At 43.5% G+C, this 18346-nt stretch overlaps 1 protein-coding gene across 2 annotated transcripts in view; it reads left to right on the top strand.

Moving 5' to 3' along the window:
- Positions 1 to 500: 500 nt before the first annotated feature.
- Positions 501 to 18346, top strand: part of LOC139413873 (collagen alpha-1(II) chain) — a 70103-nt gene continuing 52257 nt past the window's right edge. The window contains exons 1-7 of one of the 2 annotated variants that reach the window (XM_071161703.1): positions 501 to 777; positions 4986 to 5195; positions 7632 to 7648; positions 11021 to 11053; positions 12430 to 12462; positions 12776 to 12829; positions 17435 to 17536. In XM_071161703.1, the coding sequence (XP_071017804.1) occupies positions 687 to 777; positions 4986 to 5195; positions 7632 to 7648; positions 11021 to 11053; positions 12430 to 12462; positions 12776 to 12829; positions 17435 to 17536 (540 nt within the window). In that variant the 5' untranslated portion in view covers positions 501 to 686. The remainder of the gene's footprint in view (positions 778 to 4985; positions 5196 to 7631; positions 7649 to 11020; positions 11054 to 12429; positions 12463 to 12775; positions 12830 to 17434; positions 17537 to 18346) is intronic. The other variant, XM_071161704.1, reaches the window with a different exon arrangement.

Genomic DNA, 18346 nt, shown 5'->3' with positions numbered 1-18346 from the left:
ATGTCATATTTTAACATGTAGTAATGTCAACAGAATCCATGGAGACCAAGCACACATGTCACTGCTCTCAACAGCTCACGATCCTGAAATAATTCCGTGAACTACACCCTCACTAGGACACACTGTTGTTGGGTGGGGTGGGTGGGGGGGTCCGATATTCGGCAAAATCTATGCATTCATGTGTAGTCGCACCACGCTCACACTGAACAGCGAGCACCTTTCAGCGGAGGCATATAGCGGAACTGTGCGAGGGGGAGGGGAGCCAGACCAGTTGGATAGATTTTTTTTCCTCACTTTTTGGGTACCCCTTTTCAGTAGCACATGGAAGAAGGAGGGGTCTGAGCCGGGTGGAATAATAGTACTTCAGGACAGACAGAATGGGAGGGAAGGGGGCTCGGATTTCAGCTTGACTGGGGGTAAGGGGCTGGAATGATATTTGGGAATATACAAAGATTCATTGAAGGCAACGGACACATAAAACTGCAGTGCCTGATCTGACGCGTGCCGGTACTACGTTTCTGCAGGGGTCTGGGTCTGGCTTCCCCATCGTTTTTTGGAAGGTGGTTGAATGTATGGTTCGGCTCTGTAACTTGAAACACAAAAAAAAGAGAGAGAAGTCTCCGTCCGCCAACTTCGTCCGTTCTTCTGCTTCTCCCCCAAAGGCACTGCATGTCTAACATTTAGACATGTTCAGCTTTGTGGATTCGAGGACTGTACTGCTACTTGTAGCAACCCAAGTCGTTCTATTAGCAGTTGTCAAATGTCAGGAAGAAGACCGTAAGTGGCAGTTTTTTTTTCTCTAAAAAATGTATTTGAAAGAAAGCGAGTGGAATTTATTGAAATGCTAAATTAACTGAAACAGAATGTCAAATGCAACGTTTGAGGACGTTTATAACTTTACTTGTGGGGAAAGTTTCGTAAATCCCTGGCAATAAGTCGCATATATTTGGGATACTTGTCCATTGTGGATATGATATTTATTTGATTTGTAATTGTTGTTAATTGTTTTTCTGCTTGAGGCGATGTAGTTGTAGGATCTGCATATTCACGGTTAAGCGTGGGGTATGCGCAATTATTCCCATTCCACCGCGCCACGAAAAGGTGGATGGATAAAGGAACGGTGTTTGGGGAGCATAATGACTATTTTAACCAATTTTCAATATAAAAGATCAATAGAATTTCAATGATTTGCGTAAAAGTGATGGACTCAATCTTGAGTTGCTGACAGTTTTCATTTTGTTGGTCCAAGTGCAATAAGGTAATATGAATGAATAATGTGCTGTCTAAAACTCTGGGTTATTGGACATTCTAAAACGTGTCACTGATTGTACGTTCAGTACGAGAGTGATTGCAAAAACAGATAAGTTGTACGGAAATTCCACTATATGCCACATATATCGAGCCGTGAACTCTGACGAGTTGCGCTGCTGCTGGACCGGACACCTGCGGGTACTTTGGAGACATTCCAAAAGCGCTTTGACAGAGATTATTTTTTAAATGTGACACCAACTTCATTCATTTTGAAACGAAGCAAAAGTGCTCCGGCTTAAATCCTTTGGGTGAAAACGCGTTAACATTCCTTAGCTCTCAGAGAGCACCAAGGCGAATCCAGGCGTGTTGAAGCGGAATGCTGGACTATATCGAATATCTTTCTATGCCAAAACCTGCGAATTATTATATGAATATCCCAACCAGCCTCGTCATAAAATGCCCATACTCGTACACAAGGCCCTGATATTCTGAAATCCTGATTCTATGTCACTTGAAACCCCACTGGAATCCCTCCCTATAACATTGGCCACGTTGATGAAGCGTTATTGACATGTGTCTGGCTTTGCAATAAATTCAATCGATTAAATGTAACAATTTGAAATTATGATTTCATCCCTAAAAACTGTATCGGCTATTTATGGGGGCAGTTGAGAGAGTATGATGGTGGACGGAGGCCAGGAATAATGGTCCATCCATATGATTTTAGTGTTTCCATCTGGTTCCTAGATTAACGCGTCGATCAGACCGACTGGGTCGGCATAAATACTCTGTAATACGTTCTGATGTAAAAAAATAAAAAAATAAAAATAAAAAGTATGATCTAATACAACATTTTTTACTAGATATGTCTGCAACAAAAGTTCGATATTCACATTTTACTACTGTTTCTGTCAAGTCTACGGATACAATTTGATGCATACATTGGAAAAATCCAAATTTACGCTATCGGTGTGATCGAGCAGGCCAACCTCACATTCAATTCGCGCATATATGTACAAAATGTATTTCAGCAGATTTTGATCGAGGAATAACCCAGCCAACGGCAGTGACAGTAAGAGGGAGAACGAACGATAGTCTGGTAGGAGGACTACTGGAAAACAATATAATTAAATAGAGAGAAGGTTTGTTAGTATTTTTTCAACTAAGGCACATTGTTTCATGCGTAAGAGCTCAGACGAAATAAGGCAACACAATGACAATAGTAGAGTAGCAGAGAGGAGAGAGGGGAAAGGAAAGGGAAAGATCGATACCTAGTCAGTTGTACAACTGAATGCCTTCAACTGAAATGTGTCTTCTGCATTTAACCCAACCCCTCTGAATCAGAGAAGATATGGTAGGGGTTTGAAAAATATAGAAAGAGAAAAGGAAAAATGTGTTGGCCCCCAAAAAACATGAGACAGTCAAGTTAACCGCTCGGAGAAGACTGAGACCCCTGGAATATAATGCAAGTTGTTGTTCTGCTGAGAGAGGGAGAGAGAGGGAGAGAGAGAGAGGGAGAGAGAGAGAGAGAGAGAGAGAGAGGGAGAGAGAGGGAGAGAGAGGGAGAGAGAGAGAGAGAGAGGGAGAGAGAGGGAGAGAGAGGGAGAGAGAGGGAGAGAGAGGGAGAGAGCTACTGGAGGCAAAGCGCCTGACTTGGATATGCTAGGAAGTCCTAAAGAGTTTGGAGCGGCTAGAGTCCGCAAGACTAACAGGCTCAAATGGGAGCAGTAGCTCCAAGTACCTGGTTGGCATCAAGTCACTGCAAGGTGGAGGAGGTCAAACCTCTACCTTCACCTCTCAGTCCCTGGCCGTGCCATGGAATGATAGGCCTATGTGGAGAGAGCTGAGCGGAGTGAGGAGGTAAATCAATGGTGGGTTTCGATTGCACACTGTTCCCCATTTAGTGGTCAAACGTAGTGCAGGAAATAGTCAATAGGCTGTTGGGCCCTGGTCAAAAGTAGTACCCTAAATAAGGACTAGAGTGCCATTTCAGATGCAGGCCTACCTATATCCCCATGCCACGAAGGAGAGGCATATGGAGGGTTGGATGGCTGTGGAGGTATCCTATACTCCACCAGTTAAAAAATAAACTCCACCCCAAAAACTATCTTTTGATATTTGATTCATTAGTCCATTGTTGATACAGTCCCAAAATGATGCAAAACATTTTGGGACTGTATCAACAATGGACTGATGAAACAAATACCAAAATATATATATTTTGTTGGTGTGGAATTCCTTTAAGTCCAATATCCTCCTCTGCCACACACCCGTCTTCACTTTAACACAGTCCATCCTCCATTTGTCTCTTCCTAGAGGAAACAGTTGGCTGTAGCCAACACATGAAGAGTGCAGCACAGATTAGGCCTTTCCATATGTTTTCAATAAAGAACCGTAGTTTATGATTACCACTTGTCCCATGCATTCATTAAGGCCAAATATAATCAATTAGAACAGAATAGAACAGACTAGAATAGATACTTTATTGAAATGTTTTTCTACAGATATTGAACATTTTGATTAATCAGAGCTTCAATAGGACTTACATTTGAGCCTGTGATGCACAATTGAGGAGATAGGCCCATATTAATTAACCTCTTAGAAACCAACATCAAGTAGGCCAACAGGTATGTGAATGAAAGGTGTCCTTTCTCCATTCCTTGACGTGTTTGAACTGGCATCTGACGAGGCAGTTATGGCTTCCAGATGGGTGTTAAAAGGGCCCTGTGTTTTGTTTGTACAAGGCAGTAGCTTGTGAATTGCCCTCTCTGTCCCTTTAAGAAATAGCCTCATTCATGGCCTACTCAGGTCCATTGGGTTACCAAGAGCTGACCAGCCTTTAAAGGTAAAAAAATATCTACTGTACATACAGTACATTCCATGCCTAATGGAATGGCCTGATTGGCCTACAAGAGGGTTCTACATGGAACCCAAAAGGGTTCTACTGTACCTGTAACCATAAAGGGTTCTCCCGTGGGGACAGGCAGAGAACACTTTTTTTCGCTTCAGGTGAGAACATCATTTCCGCCTATAACTTTTACATAAGGGAACAAAATGGTGTGTTTCATGTGCAGTAGCCTAGGCCTGTGTTTTCAATGTCTTAGTCTCTGTAGGATATTATCAGTTATATTTAGCTTAAATAGTCAATTAGAGGGGAGAGGTTCAGGCACGAGACATGGTCCACTGATCCAAAATGATTGAGACACTTCCCAGGATGTTCTTGAAGACAGATGTCACAGCAGGGAAGTGGAGCACTCCAGCTGTTTTGTGAGTTGGTGCTGCCCCCTAGTGGTTGATCATGGACCTATAGGTGAATGTGTCTGTGTGCCTTTGAATCAACTGATGTTTTTAAAAGTGATGACGTTGACCTGGAACATAGTGGTTCTATAAACAAGTAAAGGTGCAAATCGTTTTAAATAATTGATTTTCTTTGTTTTTGGTCTTGCTCAGTCTGTTGTCTGTTATAATAATGTAAAACCACTAACTCTATTTCTTGAACTGCATTGTTGGTTAAGAGCTTGTAAGTCAGCATTTCACACTAAGGTGACAAATACAATTTGATTAACTCACATTTTATCCCTAGGTGCTTGGGTGATTGATGAGTGATGCATTACTGTCTCTCTTCCTACCACACACACACACACACACACACACACACACACACACACACACACACACACACACACACACACACACACACACACACACACACACACACACACTCACACTCATAGAGGACCTAGGCAGCTGTATGCAGGACGGACAGCGCTATAGTGACAAGGACGTATGGAAACCAGAGCCGTGTCGTATTTGTGTGTGCGACACGGGAACTGTCCTGTGTGACGAAATAATCTGCGAGGAGATTAAAGACTGCCCCAAACCTGAGATCCCATTCGGAGAGTGTTGCCCCATCTGCGTGCGGGACGGGGAAGCCCCCCCAAGTGGTCGTAATTTATTTATTTACTTATCACACATAAATAAATTACTGTCTGTCTGTGGAATTCATATTGTTACTTTTGGGAAAGAAACAGCATAAGGAATAAGGATGGCTAATACTGTAGACCTGTACCTCGACCTGTAGCTATGACTTAGAATGTCATCACCTAACCCTATATAATGTAATTGATGTTGGCCCTATATAATGTCATCATTTGGCCCTATATATTGTCATCAGTTGGCCCTATATAATGTCATCATTTGGCCCTATATATTGTCATCATTTGGCCCTATATAATGTCATCATTTGGCCCTATATGCTGTTCTTGTCCTAAAAACAAATGAAAAAAAAAACTATAATAACAAAATCAGAATGACACTTCTGTATGATTTATTTCAAAGATTCAATGTTATTTTTACACAGTTGGTTCAACTCACCTTAGGCCTCCTCTTGTTTGGATATTACTTCAGCCAGTCTACCATCCCCAGTATCACGAAGACATGTGGGAGTCATTACAGAAATACCTCACTTTAACAGACATGGCCTAGCATACTGACTACTGCTGCAGACTCTCTCTCCACGCAGAATCCAACTAATATGATTTGACAGAGAGAGGAGGAGTGAGAGAGAGAGAGAGAGAGAGAGAGGGAGTGAGAGGGCGATATGGTCTATGAAAGGTGGTTAGAGGGAGAGAAAGAGAGAGGAGGGGAGAGAGAGGGGAGGGGGAGAGGTGAAAGAGGGGAGCGAGAGAGGTGAGCGAGAGGAGAGAGAGAGGAGAGAGAAGTGAGAGAAAGGAGAGAGAGAGAGGGAGTGAGAGGGCGATATGGTCTATGAAAGGTGGTTAGAGGGAGAGAAAGAGAGAGGAGGAGAGAGAGAGGGGAGGGGGAGAGGCGAAAGAGGGGAGAGAGAGAGGTGAGCGAGAGGAGAGAGAGAGAGGAGAGAGAAGTGAGAGAAAAGTGTGTGAGAGAGAGAGAGAGAGAGAGAGAGAGAGAGAGGGAGTGAGAGGGCGATATGGTCTATGAAAGGTTGTTAGAGGGAGAGAGAGAGAGAGAGAGAGAGAGAGAGGGGAGAGAGAGAGAGAGAGAGAGAGAAGTGACAGGGTCTATGGTAGGTGGAGCAGGGCTATAACCCTCTGGGACAACAATAGCATTAACTCTGCTGCGTCTAGAGACTGGCAGGGTTTACATCCTGGGTTAATATCCTAACAATAAGGGGCCTGTTTTGAGATGGAATTGAAAAAAGATGTGGCCATAATTTGCATTCGTCTCAGCTCTTTTGATCTGAACTGAGCATTCAAAGTTTTGTCATCAAATGCATTTGAAGAGCATCTTTGAAATCAGAAGTGTCGTCTGAACAAAAGTGCAATTTTATACATGCTTTATTATGCTTTAAACATGATACATAATGATTGATGCTTTATTTTACTTGATACAATATGATATTAATTAAGGGCTTTCTGTCATTCATTTTAATATCAACAGACTAAAAGGCAAGTTAACTTCTGCTATTGCCTTTCCAACTGTACTGTATTTAAGTACTGTATTTTTGACATACTGTAAGCAATTACTGCAAGATGCTAACACTAGCCATGCAACTTATGGCTAGGTAACTTATGGCTAAGTCCCTTATGTCAAGGTAACTTATGGCTAAGTTCCTTATGTCAAGGTAACTTATTGCTAAGTAACTTATGGCTAAGTAACTTATGGCAAGGTAACTTATGGCAAGGAAACTACACTTTATTTTATCTTGCTTTATATTAATCATTCCTTCCTTCCTTCCTTCCTTCCTTCCTTCCTTCCTTCCTTCCTTCCTTCCTTCCTTCCTTCCTTCCTTCCTTCCTTCCTTCCTTCCTTCCTTCCTTCCTTCCTTCCTTCCTTCCTTCCTTCCTCCCTCCCTCCCTCCCTTCCTTCCTTCCTTCCTTCCTCCCTCCCTCCCTTCCTTCCTTCCTTCCTTCCTTCCTTCCTTCCTCCCTCCCTCCCTCCCTCCCTCCCTCCCTCCCTCCCTCCCTCCCTCCCTCCCTTCCTCCCTCCCTCCCTGGCCCTCCCCCTGCTTTGCTTCGGTCCCCTGCTTTTACCTCCTGAGATGGTGCTTCAACCAACACGTTGTCTGAATCCTCATGGGTTCTTTGGTTCTATGGGTATCTACACTGTTATTTGGTGGTGGTCAGCCAACGCTATTCCATTCTTCTGCGACCCAAATGGCACCCCGATCCCTATATAGTGCACTACTTTTGATCGGAGCCCTATGGGAATAGGGTACCATTTGGGATGCAGACTTAGAATTCAGTAGTTGAGGTTATGAAACAATACTGGTTCCCTGTAGTCTGTCTGTCTGACTGGCAGTGAGGGAGGACAGACCTAGTGGGTTTTGTCTCCAGCGTTATTTTAACATCCATCTCTTTCTCTCCATCTCCTTTCATCCCTCTCTTCCTTCGTAACAACAGGGGCCCCGGGAGCTAAGGTGAGACAATGTTGGGCTTTGTGTGTGTGTGTGTGTGTGTGTGCGTGCGTGCGTGTGTGTGTGTGTGTGTGCGTGCGTGCGTCTGTGTGTGTGTGTGTGCGTGCGTGTGTGTGTGTGTGTGTGTGTGTGTGTGTGTGTGTGTGTGTGTGAAGGTGATGAGGGCGACTAATACCAAAGCTGGACTCACCTCTGTGTTTTGATAGATGATGGTGATACTTGATGTGCGCAAAAGACAGACAGTTAATAACATTGTCTTCTCCAGCCTCATACACAGAAGCAGTAGTGGTGGGAAAAGTACCCAATTGAAGTACTTGATTAAAAGTAAAGATACCTTAACAGAAAATGACTCAAGTAAACATGAGTTATTGGGTATAATACTACCTGAGTAAAAGTCTTAAAGTATTTGGTTTTAAATATACTTAAATGTAATTGCTAAAATATACTTAAGTGTCAAAAGTAAATGTAAAAGTATATATCATGTCAAATTCCTTATATAAGGCAAACCAGAAGGTAGAATTTTCTTGTTTTTTTTATTTACGGACAGCCAGGATCAGAGGCAGTAGAGATGACCAGGGATGTTCTCTTGATAAGTGTGTGAATTGGACAATTTTCCTGTCCTGCTAAGCATTCAAAATGCCAGGGAAAATGTACGCCGAAAAAAGTACATCATTTTCTTTAGAAAAGGTAGTGAAGTAAAAGTAAAAGTTGTCAAAAATATAAATAGTAAAGTACAGATACTCCCCCAAAATTAAGTAGTACTTTAAAGTATTTTTACTTAATTACTTTACACCACAGAGAAGCACATGCATGTCTATTTTGAGTAGGCCTGGCATCCACACTTAATATCATGGAATATCTGTTTTGCTATGTTTCAGTTAGTGAAGAAATAGAGCATTATTCAGTTTAGATTCCAGTTTGGATTCCAACTCTTTTGTTGACTATAGCTTTATGTTGTCATCCATAGGAATGACTTGCTTGTAGCTCGTACCAATGCTCCATAGGAATGACTTGCTTGTAGCTCGTACCAGTGCTCCATATGAATGACTTGCTTGTAGCTCGTACCAGTGCTCCATAGGAATGACTTGCTTGTAGCTCGTACCAGTGCTCCATAGGAATGACTTGCTTGTAGCTCGTACCAGTGCTCCATAGGAATGACTTGCTTGTAGCTCGTACCAGTGCTCCATAAGAATGACTTGCTTGTAGCTCGTACCAATGCTCCATAGGAATGACTTGCTTGTAGCTCGTACCAGTGCTCCATAGGAATGACTTGCTTGTAGCTCGTACCAGTGCTCCATAAGAATGACTTGCTTGTAGCTCGTACCAGTGCTCCATAGGAATGACTTGCTTGTAGCTCGTACCAGTGCTCCATAAGAATGACTTGCTTGTAGCTCGTACCAGTGCTCCATAGGAATGACTTGCTTGTAGCTCGTACCAGTGCTCCATAGCAATGACTTGCTTGTAGCTTGTACCAGTGCTCCATAAGAATGACTTGCTTGTAGCTCGTACCAGTGCTCCATAAGAATGACTTGCTTGTAGCTCGTACCAGTGCTCCATAAGAATGACTTGCTTGTAGCTCGTACCAGTGCTCCATAAGAATGACTTGCTTGTATCTCGTACCAGTGCTCCATAGGAATGACTTGCTTGTAGCTCGTACCAGTGCTCCATAAGAATGGCTTGCTTGTAGCTCGTACCAGTGCTCCATAGGAATGACTTGCTTGTAGCTCGTACCAGTGCTCCATAGGAATGACTTGCTTGTAGCTCGTACCAGTGCTCCATAGGAATGACTTGCTTGTAGCTCGTACCAGTGCTCCATAAGAATGACTTGCTTGTAGCTCGTACCAGTGCTCCATAGGAATGACTTGCTTGTAGCTCGTACCAGTGCTCCATAAGAATGACTTGCTTGTAGCTCGTACCAGTGCTCCATAGGAATGACTTGCTTGTAGCTCGTACCAGTGCTCCATAGGAATGACTTGCTTGTAGCTCGTACCAGTGCTCCATAGGAATGACTTGCTTGTAGCTCGTACCAGTGCTCCATAGGAATGACTTGCTTGTAGCTCGTACCAGTGCTCCATAAGAATGACTTGCTTGTAGCTCGTACCAGTGCTCCATAAGAATGACTTGCTTGTAGCTCGTACTAGTGCTCCATAAGAATGACTTGCTTGTAGCTCGTACCAGTGCTCCATAAGAATGACTTGCTTGTATCTCGTACCAGTGCTCCATAGGAATGACTTGCTTGTAGCTCGTACCAGTGCTCCATAAGAATGGCTTGCTTGTAGCTCGTACCAGTGCTCCATAAGAATGACTTGCTTGTAGCTCGTACCAGTGCTCCATAAGAATGACTTGCTTGTAGCTCGTACCAGTGCTCCATTAGAATGACTTGCTTGTAGCTCGTACCAGTGCTCCATAGGAATGACTTGCTTGTAGCTCGTACCAGTGCTCCATAGGAATGACTTGCTTGTAGCTCGTACCAGTGCTCCATGAGAATGACTTGCTTGTAGCTCGTACCAGTGCTCCATAAGAATGACTTGCTTGTAGCTCGTACCAGTGCTCCATATGAATGACTTGCTTGTCGCTCGTACCAGTGCTCCATAGGAATGACTTGCTTGTAGCTCGTACCAGTGCTCCATAAGAATGACTTGCTTGTAGCTCGTACCAGTGCTCCATAGGAATGACTTGCTTGTAGCTTGTACCAGTGCTCCATAGGAATGACTTGCTTGTAGCTCGTACCAGTGCTCCATAGGAATGACTTGCTTGTAGCTCGTACCAGTGCTCCATTAGAATGACTTGCTTGTAGCTCGTACCTGTGCTCCATAAGAATGACTTGCTTGTAGCTCGTACCAATGCTCCATAGGAATGACTTGCTTGTAGCTCGTACCAGTGCTCCATTAGAATGACTTGCTTGTAGCTCGTACCAATGCTCCATAAGAATGACTTGCTTGTAGCTCGTACCAGTGCTCCATAAGAATGACTTGCTTGTAGCTCGTACCAGTGCTCCATAAGAATGACTTGCTTGTAGCTCGTACCAGTGCTCCATAAGAATGACTTGCTTGTAGCTCGTACCAGTGCTCCATTAGAATGACTTGCTTGTAGCTCGTACCAGTGCTCCATAAGAATGACTTGCTTGTAGCTCGTACCAGTGCTCCATTAGAATGACTTGCTTGTAGCTCGTACCAGTGCTCCATAAGAATGACTTGCTTGTAGCTCGTACCAGTGCTCCATTAGAATGACTTGCTTGTAGCTCGTACCAGTGCTAGCAGATAGAAAAAAGGGTAGGTGACAGGAATGAAAGAAGAGAATGAAAGAAGGTATTGTCACTTTTCCATTGCTGAAGAATCACTCATATTGTTGTTTCTTGTCTCTCTTTCCCAACAGGGTCAGAAGGGGGAACCAGGAGATATCACAGATGTAAGTCTGATCTCTGAAAACACTTTCCTAGCACTGCTGTCTGATGTCTTAATAGCAGATCTTTATTTCATTTGCAGGCAACCCCTCCGTGTCTCTCTTTTCCCACCTATTTAATGGTTGAGGAAATAAGTTACGTCAGCACAATAGGCCTATGTGGATTATTAGTATTGTATGCCTGTATTACTAGAGGCATGTGCCATGAGTGTGCAGTATTAGTGCCAATGTGAGAATACACTGGACAGGACCATGGCTGATTTAATTCTCCCTGCTGTGAAAGTGGATTGTTCTGTTAATTACACAGTAACAGAGGTCAGGGCCAGGAATGCTTTGCTTGTAGCAATGCAGTCTATTAATGTCAATAAAAACAATTAGAAACATTTGTTCAGCACCTTTCATACAATACATGGTGTTTATCAAATGAACTCCTAAAACGGTAAGTGGTCTATGTAATTAGGCCAGGGTAAGCTAAACCCACAGTCTGTTAGGCTTGGTTAGGGCTGGCCCATATTTCGGTCATAGTTAATAGTCAGGCTTGGATAGGGTTTGCAATGCATTTCACTGCACCTTTTTTAATTTTCAGTTTATTTGGTCTGGCAATATGGGTGTAGCCCACTCAGAAGGCAGAAAGCCAAACACAACAAATCTGTCCTTCCCTCATTCCCTCTTAGAGACATATTAATGACTCAGGGCTCTCTCTCTCTCTCTCTCTGTTTCTGTCTCTGTCTCTGTCTCTCTCTCTGTTTCTGTCTCTCTCTCTGTTTCTGTCTCCCTCTCTCTGTCTCTCTCTCTGTTTCTGTCTCCCTCTGTCTCTCTGTCTGTCTCTCTCTCTCTGTTTCTCTCTGTTTCTCTCTTTCTCTCTCTTTCTGTCTCTCTGTCTCTGTCTCTCTCTCTGTTTCTGTCTCCCTCTCTCTGTCTCTCTGTTTCTGTCTCCCTCTGTCTCTCTGTCTGTCTCTCTCTCTCTGTTTCTCTCTGTTTCTCTCTTTCTCTCTCTTTCTGTCTCTCTGTCTCTGTCTCTCTCTCTGTTTCTGTCTCCCTCTCTCTGTCTCTCTGTTTCTGTCTCCCTCTGTCTCTCTGTCTGTCTCTCTCTCTATGTTTCTCTCTGTTTCTCTCTTTCTCTCTCTTTCTGTCTCTCTGTCTCTGTCTCTCTCTCTGTTTCGGTCTCTCTCTGTCTCTCTGTCTGTCTCTCTCTCTCTGTTTCTCTCTGTTTCTCTCTTTCGCTCTCTTTCTGTCTCTCTGTCATCCCAGGAAATTGTACACTGAGACGTACATTTTTTGACAACAATCCATAAACTCATCATCTAACTTCAATCAACACACTTTTTTTAATTGTAGTAAAACGTTATTGACACTTTATTTTTCTCTTTCCTCTTCCTCAGGTCGTAGGACCAAGAGGACCTGGAGGCCCTATGGTATGGAAAGCATTTCAACAATTTCCCACATGTAATAGGTGTGCATTTCCCACATGTAATAGGTGTGAATTTCCCCCATGTATTAGGTGTAAATTTCCCCCATGTATTAGGTGTCAATTTATCCCATGTATTAGGTGTGTTTTTCCCACATATGATAGTGTGAATTTCCCTCATCATGTTCCTTAATTATTCCACCACCTTGGACCAGATCCCTAGGGTCCCTTATTAAAAGTAGTGCCCTACATTGGCAATAGGGTGCACATCTAGTGTTTGGATGTACCTGGATACTCACTAGTCTCTCCTCCATCCTCAGGGCCCCCCAGGAGAGCAGGGACCACGCGGAGACAGAGGAGACAAAGGCGATAAGGTGAGTTTTATAGCAGGAGATCCTTTCCTTGCCATTCTCTCTCTCTCTCTCGCTCTCTTTCTCTCTCTCTCTCTGTCTATCTGTTTCTCCCTCTCTCTAAGACTAAACAATGCATAATTCAGAGTCTAAACTCTTCCTATTGGTCTGATAGATAGAGAATGCTCTGGTCAGGAGGAGCTGCTGGACTCATTGCTGGTCTCAGCAGCAGCAGCAGCAGAGTTGGAGGCAGCAGGCTGTCATTGGAGGAGCAAAGCAGATCCAGCTCAATGCTGTCATGTGTAGTTTCCATTAGGCCGTGTCTGTGGTCTGGGTTGTTTAGCAGATGTGTGTGATGAAGAAGAAGATGAAAAAGAAGAGGAGGTGTGTGTGTGAGGCTGGTGGGAGGAGCTATAGGAGGGATGGGCTCATAGGAGTGTCTGGAATGGAATCACTGGAACGGAGTCAAACACATAGTTTCAATGTGTTTGCCATGTCTGGTACCATTCCATTGATTCCATTCTCAACATTACAATGAGCCAGTCCTTCTATAGCTCCTCCCACCAGCCTCCTCTGGTGTGTGTGTGTGTGTGTGTGTGTGTGTGTGTGTGTGTGTGTGTGTGTGTGTGTGTGAAGCCGTAAACCTGTGGCTGTCAGAGAACCGACAGTCCAACCCACAGCCAATCACGTCTGTGTAATAAATCAGTGATGTTAGGATGGGGAGAGAGAGGCTGTAATGACTTTGATCATTGTGGTAATCTGTGTTAAACACCAATAGTATGTCAACATCATGGCCTCAGCCCCAGTCACAGCTCCAGGCCAGGCTTCTGTGATGTTTAAATGTGTGTTTGTGTATAATATTTTGGCGGTACGTAGGTTATGAATATGTATTCTTGAGGTTGTCTGAAAGGAAGATTTTTTTGACAAGAGATGTTCTGATTATGAAGAAAGATTTGTCACACAGTGCTGTTAGTTTGTGTGTTCAGGCTGTCGTCTAATGAGAGTTTTCTAAGGAAATGTTCTGATTATAAAGACCTTGTGTACCTCTGTATGTCAAATCAAATTTTATTTATTTCAAATGTTCAAATCAAATTAATTTATAAAAGCCCTTCTTACATCAGCTGATATCTCAAAGTGCTGTACAGAAACCCAGCCTAAAACCCCAAACAGCAAGCAATGCAGGTGTAGAAGTACGGTGGCTAGGAAAAACTCCCTAGAAAGGCCAGAACCTAGGAAGAAACCTAGAGAGGAACCAGGCTATGAGGCTATATGTCTGTCTGTCACAGTGGAGGAGGTTATTTGTTCAGGTTCTCATTTAATATAATAGTTTTAATGAGATATGTTGTGTTTTTGGTTTTATTTAGTCTTGTGTTTGGGCCCAAGCTTTGATTTAATTTAGTCTTGTGTTTGGCCCCAAGCTTTGATTTAATTTAGTCTTGTGTTTGGGCCCAAGCTTTGATTTAGTTTGGACCCAAGCTTTGGTTCAATTTAGTGTTGTATTTGGGCATAATGGTTTTAGAGGTAGGTAGGTAGGTAGGTATGAAGGTGAATCCATTTTCTCCAGTCTGCCTACACTAGTTTAATGAGACATTTTGTTGAAGACAGGTCTCTCACATGTTCTTCCTTCAGGAAATCATATGATAAAAGAATACAGTTTCTGTTATTGAAGAACAGTCTAGATTAGAGAAGGTTGGTTGGTTGTTGTGTCTGTAGTGGAAGTGAAACTGGCCCATTGGTTGGTTGTGGTGTCTGTAGTGGAAGTGAAACTGGCCCATTGGTTGGTTGTGGTGTCTGTAGTGGAAGTGAAACTGGCCCGTTGGTTGGTTGTTGTGTCTGTAGTGGAAGTGAAACTGGCCCATTGGTTGGTTGTGGTGTCTGTAGTGGAAGTGAAACTGGCCCGTTGGTTGGTTGTGGTGTCTGTAGTGGAAGTGAAACTGGCCCGTTGGTTGGTTGTTGTGTCTGTAGTGGAAGTTTAACTGGCCCGTTGGTTGGTTGTTGTGTCTGTAGTGGAAGTGAAACTGGCCCATTGGTTGGTTGTGGTGTCTGTAGTGGAAGTGAACCTGGCCCATTGGTTGGTTGTGGTGTCTGTAGTGGAAGTGAAACTGGCCCATTGGTTGGTTGTGGTGTCTGTAGTGGAAGTGAAACTGGCCCGTTGGTTGGTTGTGGTGTCTGTAGTGGAAGTGAAACTGGCCCATTGGTTGGTTGTGGTGTCTGTAGTGGAAGTGAAACTGGCCCATTGGTTGGTTGTGGTGTCTGTAGTGGAAGTGAAACTGGCCCGTTGGTTGGTTGTTGTGTCTGTAGTGGAAGTGAAACTGGCCCATTGGTTGGTTGTGGTGTCTGTAGTGGAAGTGAAACTGGCCCATTGGTTGGTTGTGGTGTCTGTAGTGGAAGTGAAACTGGCCCGTTGGTTGGTTGTGGTGTCTGTAGTGGAAGTGAAACTGGCCCGTTGGTTGGTTGTTGTGTCTGTAGTGGAAGTGAAACTGGCCCATTGGTTGGTTGTGGTGTCTGTAGTGGAAGTGAAACTGGCCCATTGGTTGGTTGTGGTGTCTGTAGTGGAAGTGAAACTGTCCCGTTGGTTGGTTGTTGTGTCTGTAGTGGAAGTGAAACTGGCCCATTGGTTGGTTGTGGTGTCTGTAGTGGAAGTGAAACTGGCCCATTGGTTGGTTGTGGTGTCTGTAGTGGAAGTGAAACTGGCCCGTTGGTTGGTTGTTGTGTCTGTAGTGGAAGTGAAACTGGCCCGTTGGTTGGTTGTGGTGTCTGTAGTGGAAGTGAAACTGGCCCACTGGTTGGTTGTGGTGTCTGTAGTGGAAGTGAAACTGGCCCGTTGGTTGGTTGTTGTGTCTGTAGTGGAAGTGAAACTGGCCCGTAGCATGTTGGCTGGAGTACATTGGTGACATCACACCATTGGTGACGTCACACCAACTGCTGCTGATATAGTGACAGACTTGTCTCTTGCTCGGTTGGCTAAAATGGTTGGCTCTGAGTGACATGTGCACAGTATTTGCTTATGCCGCCAATGATTTTACTTACATAACTCTGGTAGATTTATTTGACAGGGACAATGCACCTGATCTCTGTGAATCTGGCAAGTTAGCTAATAGCTAATAGTCTCTGACCCAGCCAGGAGAACAGGTAGTGGTTAGCTAGTGCCAGATGTGGAATTGGAATTGGTTTGACTTTCTAAATTGACTGGAATTTAAATGGAATTGACCCCAACCCTGGTTATAACATTGGATATATTGTCCTCAGGTCAGGTCCAGCATGTTTTCATCTTTGATAATGGAGATTTTTTTACTTTTACAATTACTGTTTTTATTCACATTTTCAGTCTACAATTTGCTTTTCCAATTTGGCATTTTTGTATTATTATTTTGTACCTGCTACTATAGAAACATTTGCAATTAAGTCTTTGTTTGCACCAAAATGAAAGAGGAATGAACGCACACAGTGTTGTGAACACATTCCTTGAATGATCATTTGTCAGAGCATGCAGTGTGGTATGCTGGGTTTCTCAGAAAAAATGTGCTTCAAACATTTTGACCTGCCAACTTTTTCCTCTGGTTGTTGAATGAGCAACATCTCATCTCCAGTAACATACCGCTTTAGATTCTACTATTGAGTTTTAATACAACTTTAAGTACATAGACATAACAATCACACGCTTTGACATGAACTGTCTGTAACACGCAAAGTCAGACATCAATGACTCACAGCAAAGGGCTGGTTGACATCATCCGTTGACTGAGGGAATAGTTTGCCAACCCTTAATTTCATGTTGTTATCAGGAAGTGTTTGGAAAGGACACAGTTGGTATTAGGTTGATGTAACAATATCTGCCTGGCCAGGTTGTAATCATGTATCCCAGGTAGTAACATGCCGCAGGCTGCATCATGGAATTGAGGCTGTTTACATGCTGGATTTCTGGATTTTTTTTCTCAACATTTTTTTGAATGTAAAATCAGTTGTTTTTTTAAATGAATTTATTTTGAATGAATAACGATACAAATTGGTGTTCAGTTGCCAAGTGGGATAGTTTGAAAACAAGTTGCCCAAATAATTACTGCAGTGTCCTAAGTGATCAGAATCTGATCCACTGCATATGAATTCTTCTGGACTTTATCCTGACATTATCCTGACTTTTTCTCAGTAAAGTACAATTAGCCTAGAATCAGCTAGTTTTAGCTGATGACATGGGACTACCCTGTACAGAGTAGCAGCACCTTCATATCTGGAAAGAGTCATTTTGAAAACAAAATGGCACCTACTGTACCTCTCTAAGAGAACTGTCAATGGATATTATTATTGTCTCACATTACTGAAGGGCAGTTTCATGTCCCTGACTTTTCATCTGAAGTATTAGGATTACCACACATTTTTTTTCTTTACAATTTTTGTGGGATTGTATTATATTTAAAGTTTCCCCCTGTGAAACAACTTATTTCTACTGTGACTGCAAAAGAAATTGATTTATTTGATGTTGAAGTGATAGCGTTCAAAGTTCAGTATTTTTATTGTCCATTTGGGATAGAATTTGAAATAAATACAAAAGCTTTCAGCTTTCGAGGAAGATACCCTATTGAGATGACATGCTATTATTCATCTAACTCCTCTCTCTGTCTCCCGTCTCAGGGCAGTCCCGGGCCCCGTGGCAGAGATGGCGAGCCTGGTACCCCTGGTAACCCCGGCCCCCCCGGACCCTCAGGACCTAATGGACCTCCCGGCCTTGGAGGAGTAAGTATCTCTGCAGAAAAATCTGAAATAGCAGTTATATAGTCCCAAAATATATCAATGTGTAAAAGTGAAAGCACATGCAGAGTGCAAAATGGACGTGCTTTCGTCTTTTATGGATCATGGAGGTGTATCCCAAAATAACAAGGCATGGGCTAGCTAATTCTATCAATAAAGACGTTGGGGTTGAAAATGGGAAGTGAAAGGGTGTAATAGTGGAAAGGTGTAATAGTGAAAGGGTGTAATGGTGAAAAGTTGTAACAGTGAAAGGGTGTAATAGTGAAAGGGTGTAATAGTGAAAGGGTGTAATATTGTGAGATGTTTTGAAACGGCGAAGAAACGGCGGTATAGTGTAGAATGGTGGGGTAGAGAGAGACACGGTGGAATGCTTTTCATTCCTGGTGAGAGAAGAAGGGAGGAAGGAGAGAGAGAAAGAGGGAGGTGGCTAGACAGGAGGCAGCATGATAGATTTGGGGAAGGGGAGAAGAGGGAAGGAGGGAAGGGGAGGAGAGGAAGTAGGGGAGGGGGAGAAGGAGGGAAGGGGTGAAGAGAGGACGAAAGGGAGGAGGGGAACAGGAGAAGGGGAGAAGTGGGGAGGAGAGAAAGGGGAGCAGAGAGGAGGAGAAGAAGGGGAGCAGAGAGGAGGAGAGAAAGGGGAGCAGAGAGCAGGAGAGGAAGGGGAGAAGTGGGGAGGAGAGGAAGGAGGGAAGGGGAGAAGGGAGGAGTAAAGGAAAGGGGAGAAGAGGGGAGGGGCTTTGAAGAAAACACAAGGAGATATTTAGTGAAGGAGAAAGATGAAAATAGTTATCGTGC

Source organism: Oncorhynchus clarkii, chromosome 7 (assembly GCF_045791955.1).
Source record: "Oncorhynchus clarkii lewisi isolate Uvic-CL-2024 chromosome 7, UVic_Ocla_1.0, whole genome shotgun sequence".
Classification (NCBI taxonomy): domain Eukaryota; kingdom Metazoa; phylum Chordata; class Actinopteri; order Salmoniformes; family Salmonidae; genus Oncorhynchus; species Oncorhynchus clarkii.
The sequence above is the reverse complement of the archived record's forward strand: the minus strand, read 5'-3'. Positions and strand labels throughout refer to the sequence as shown.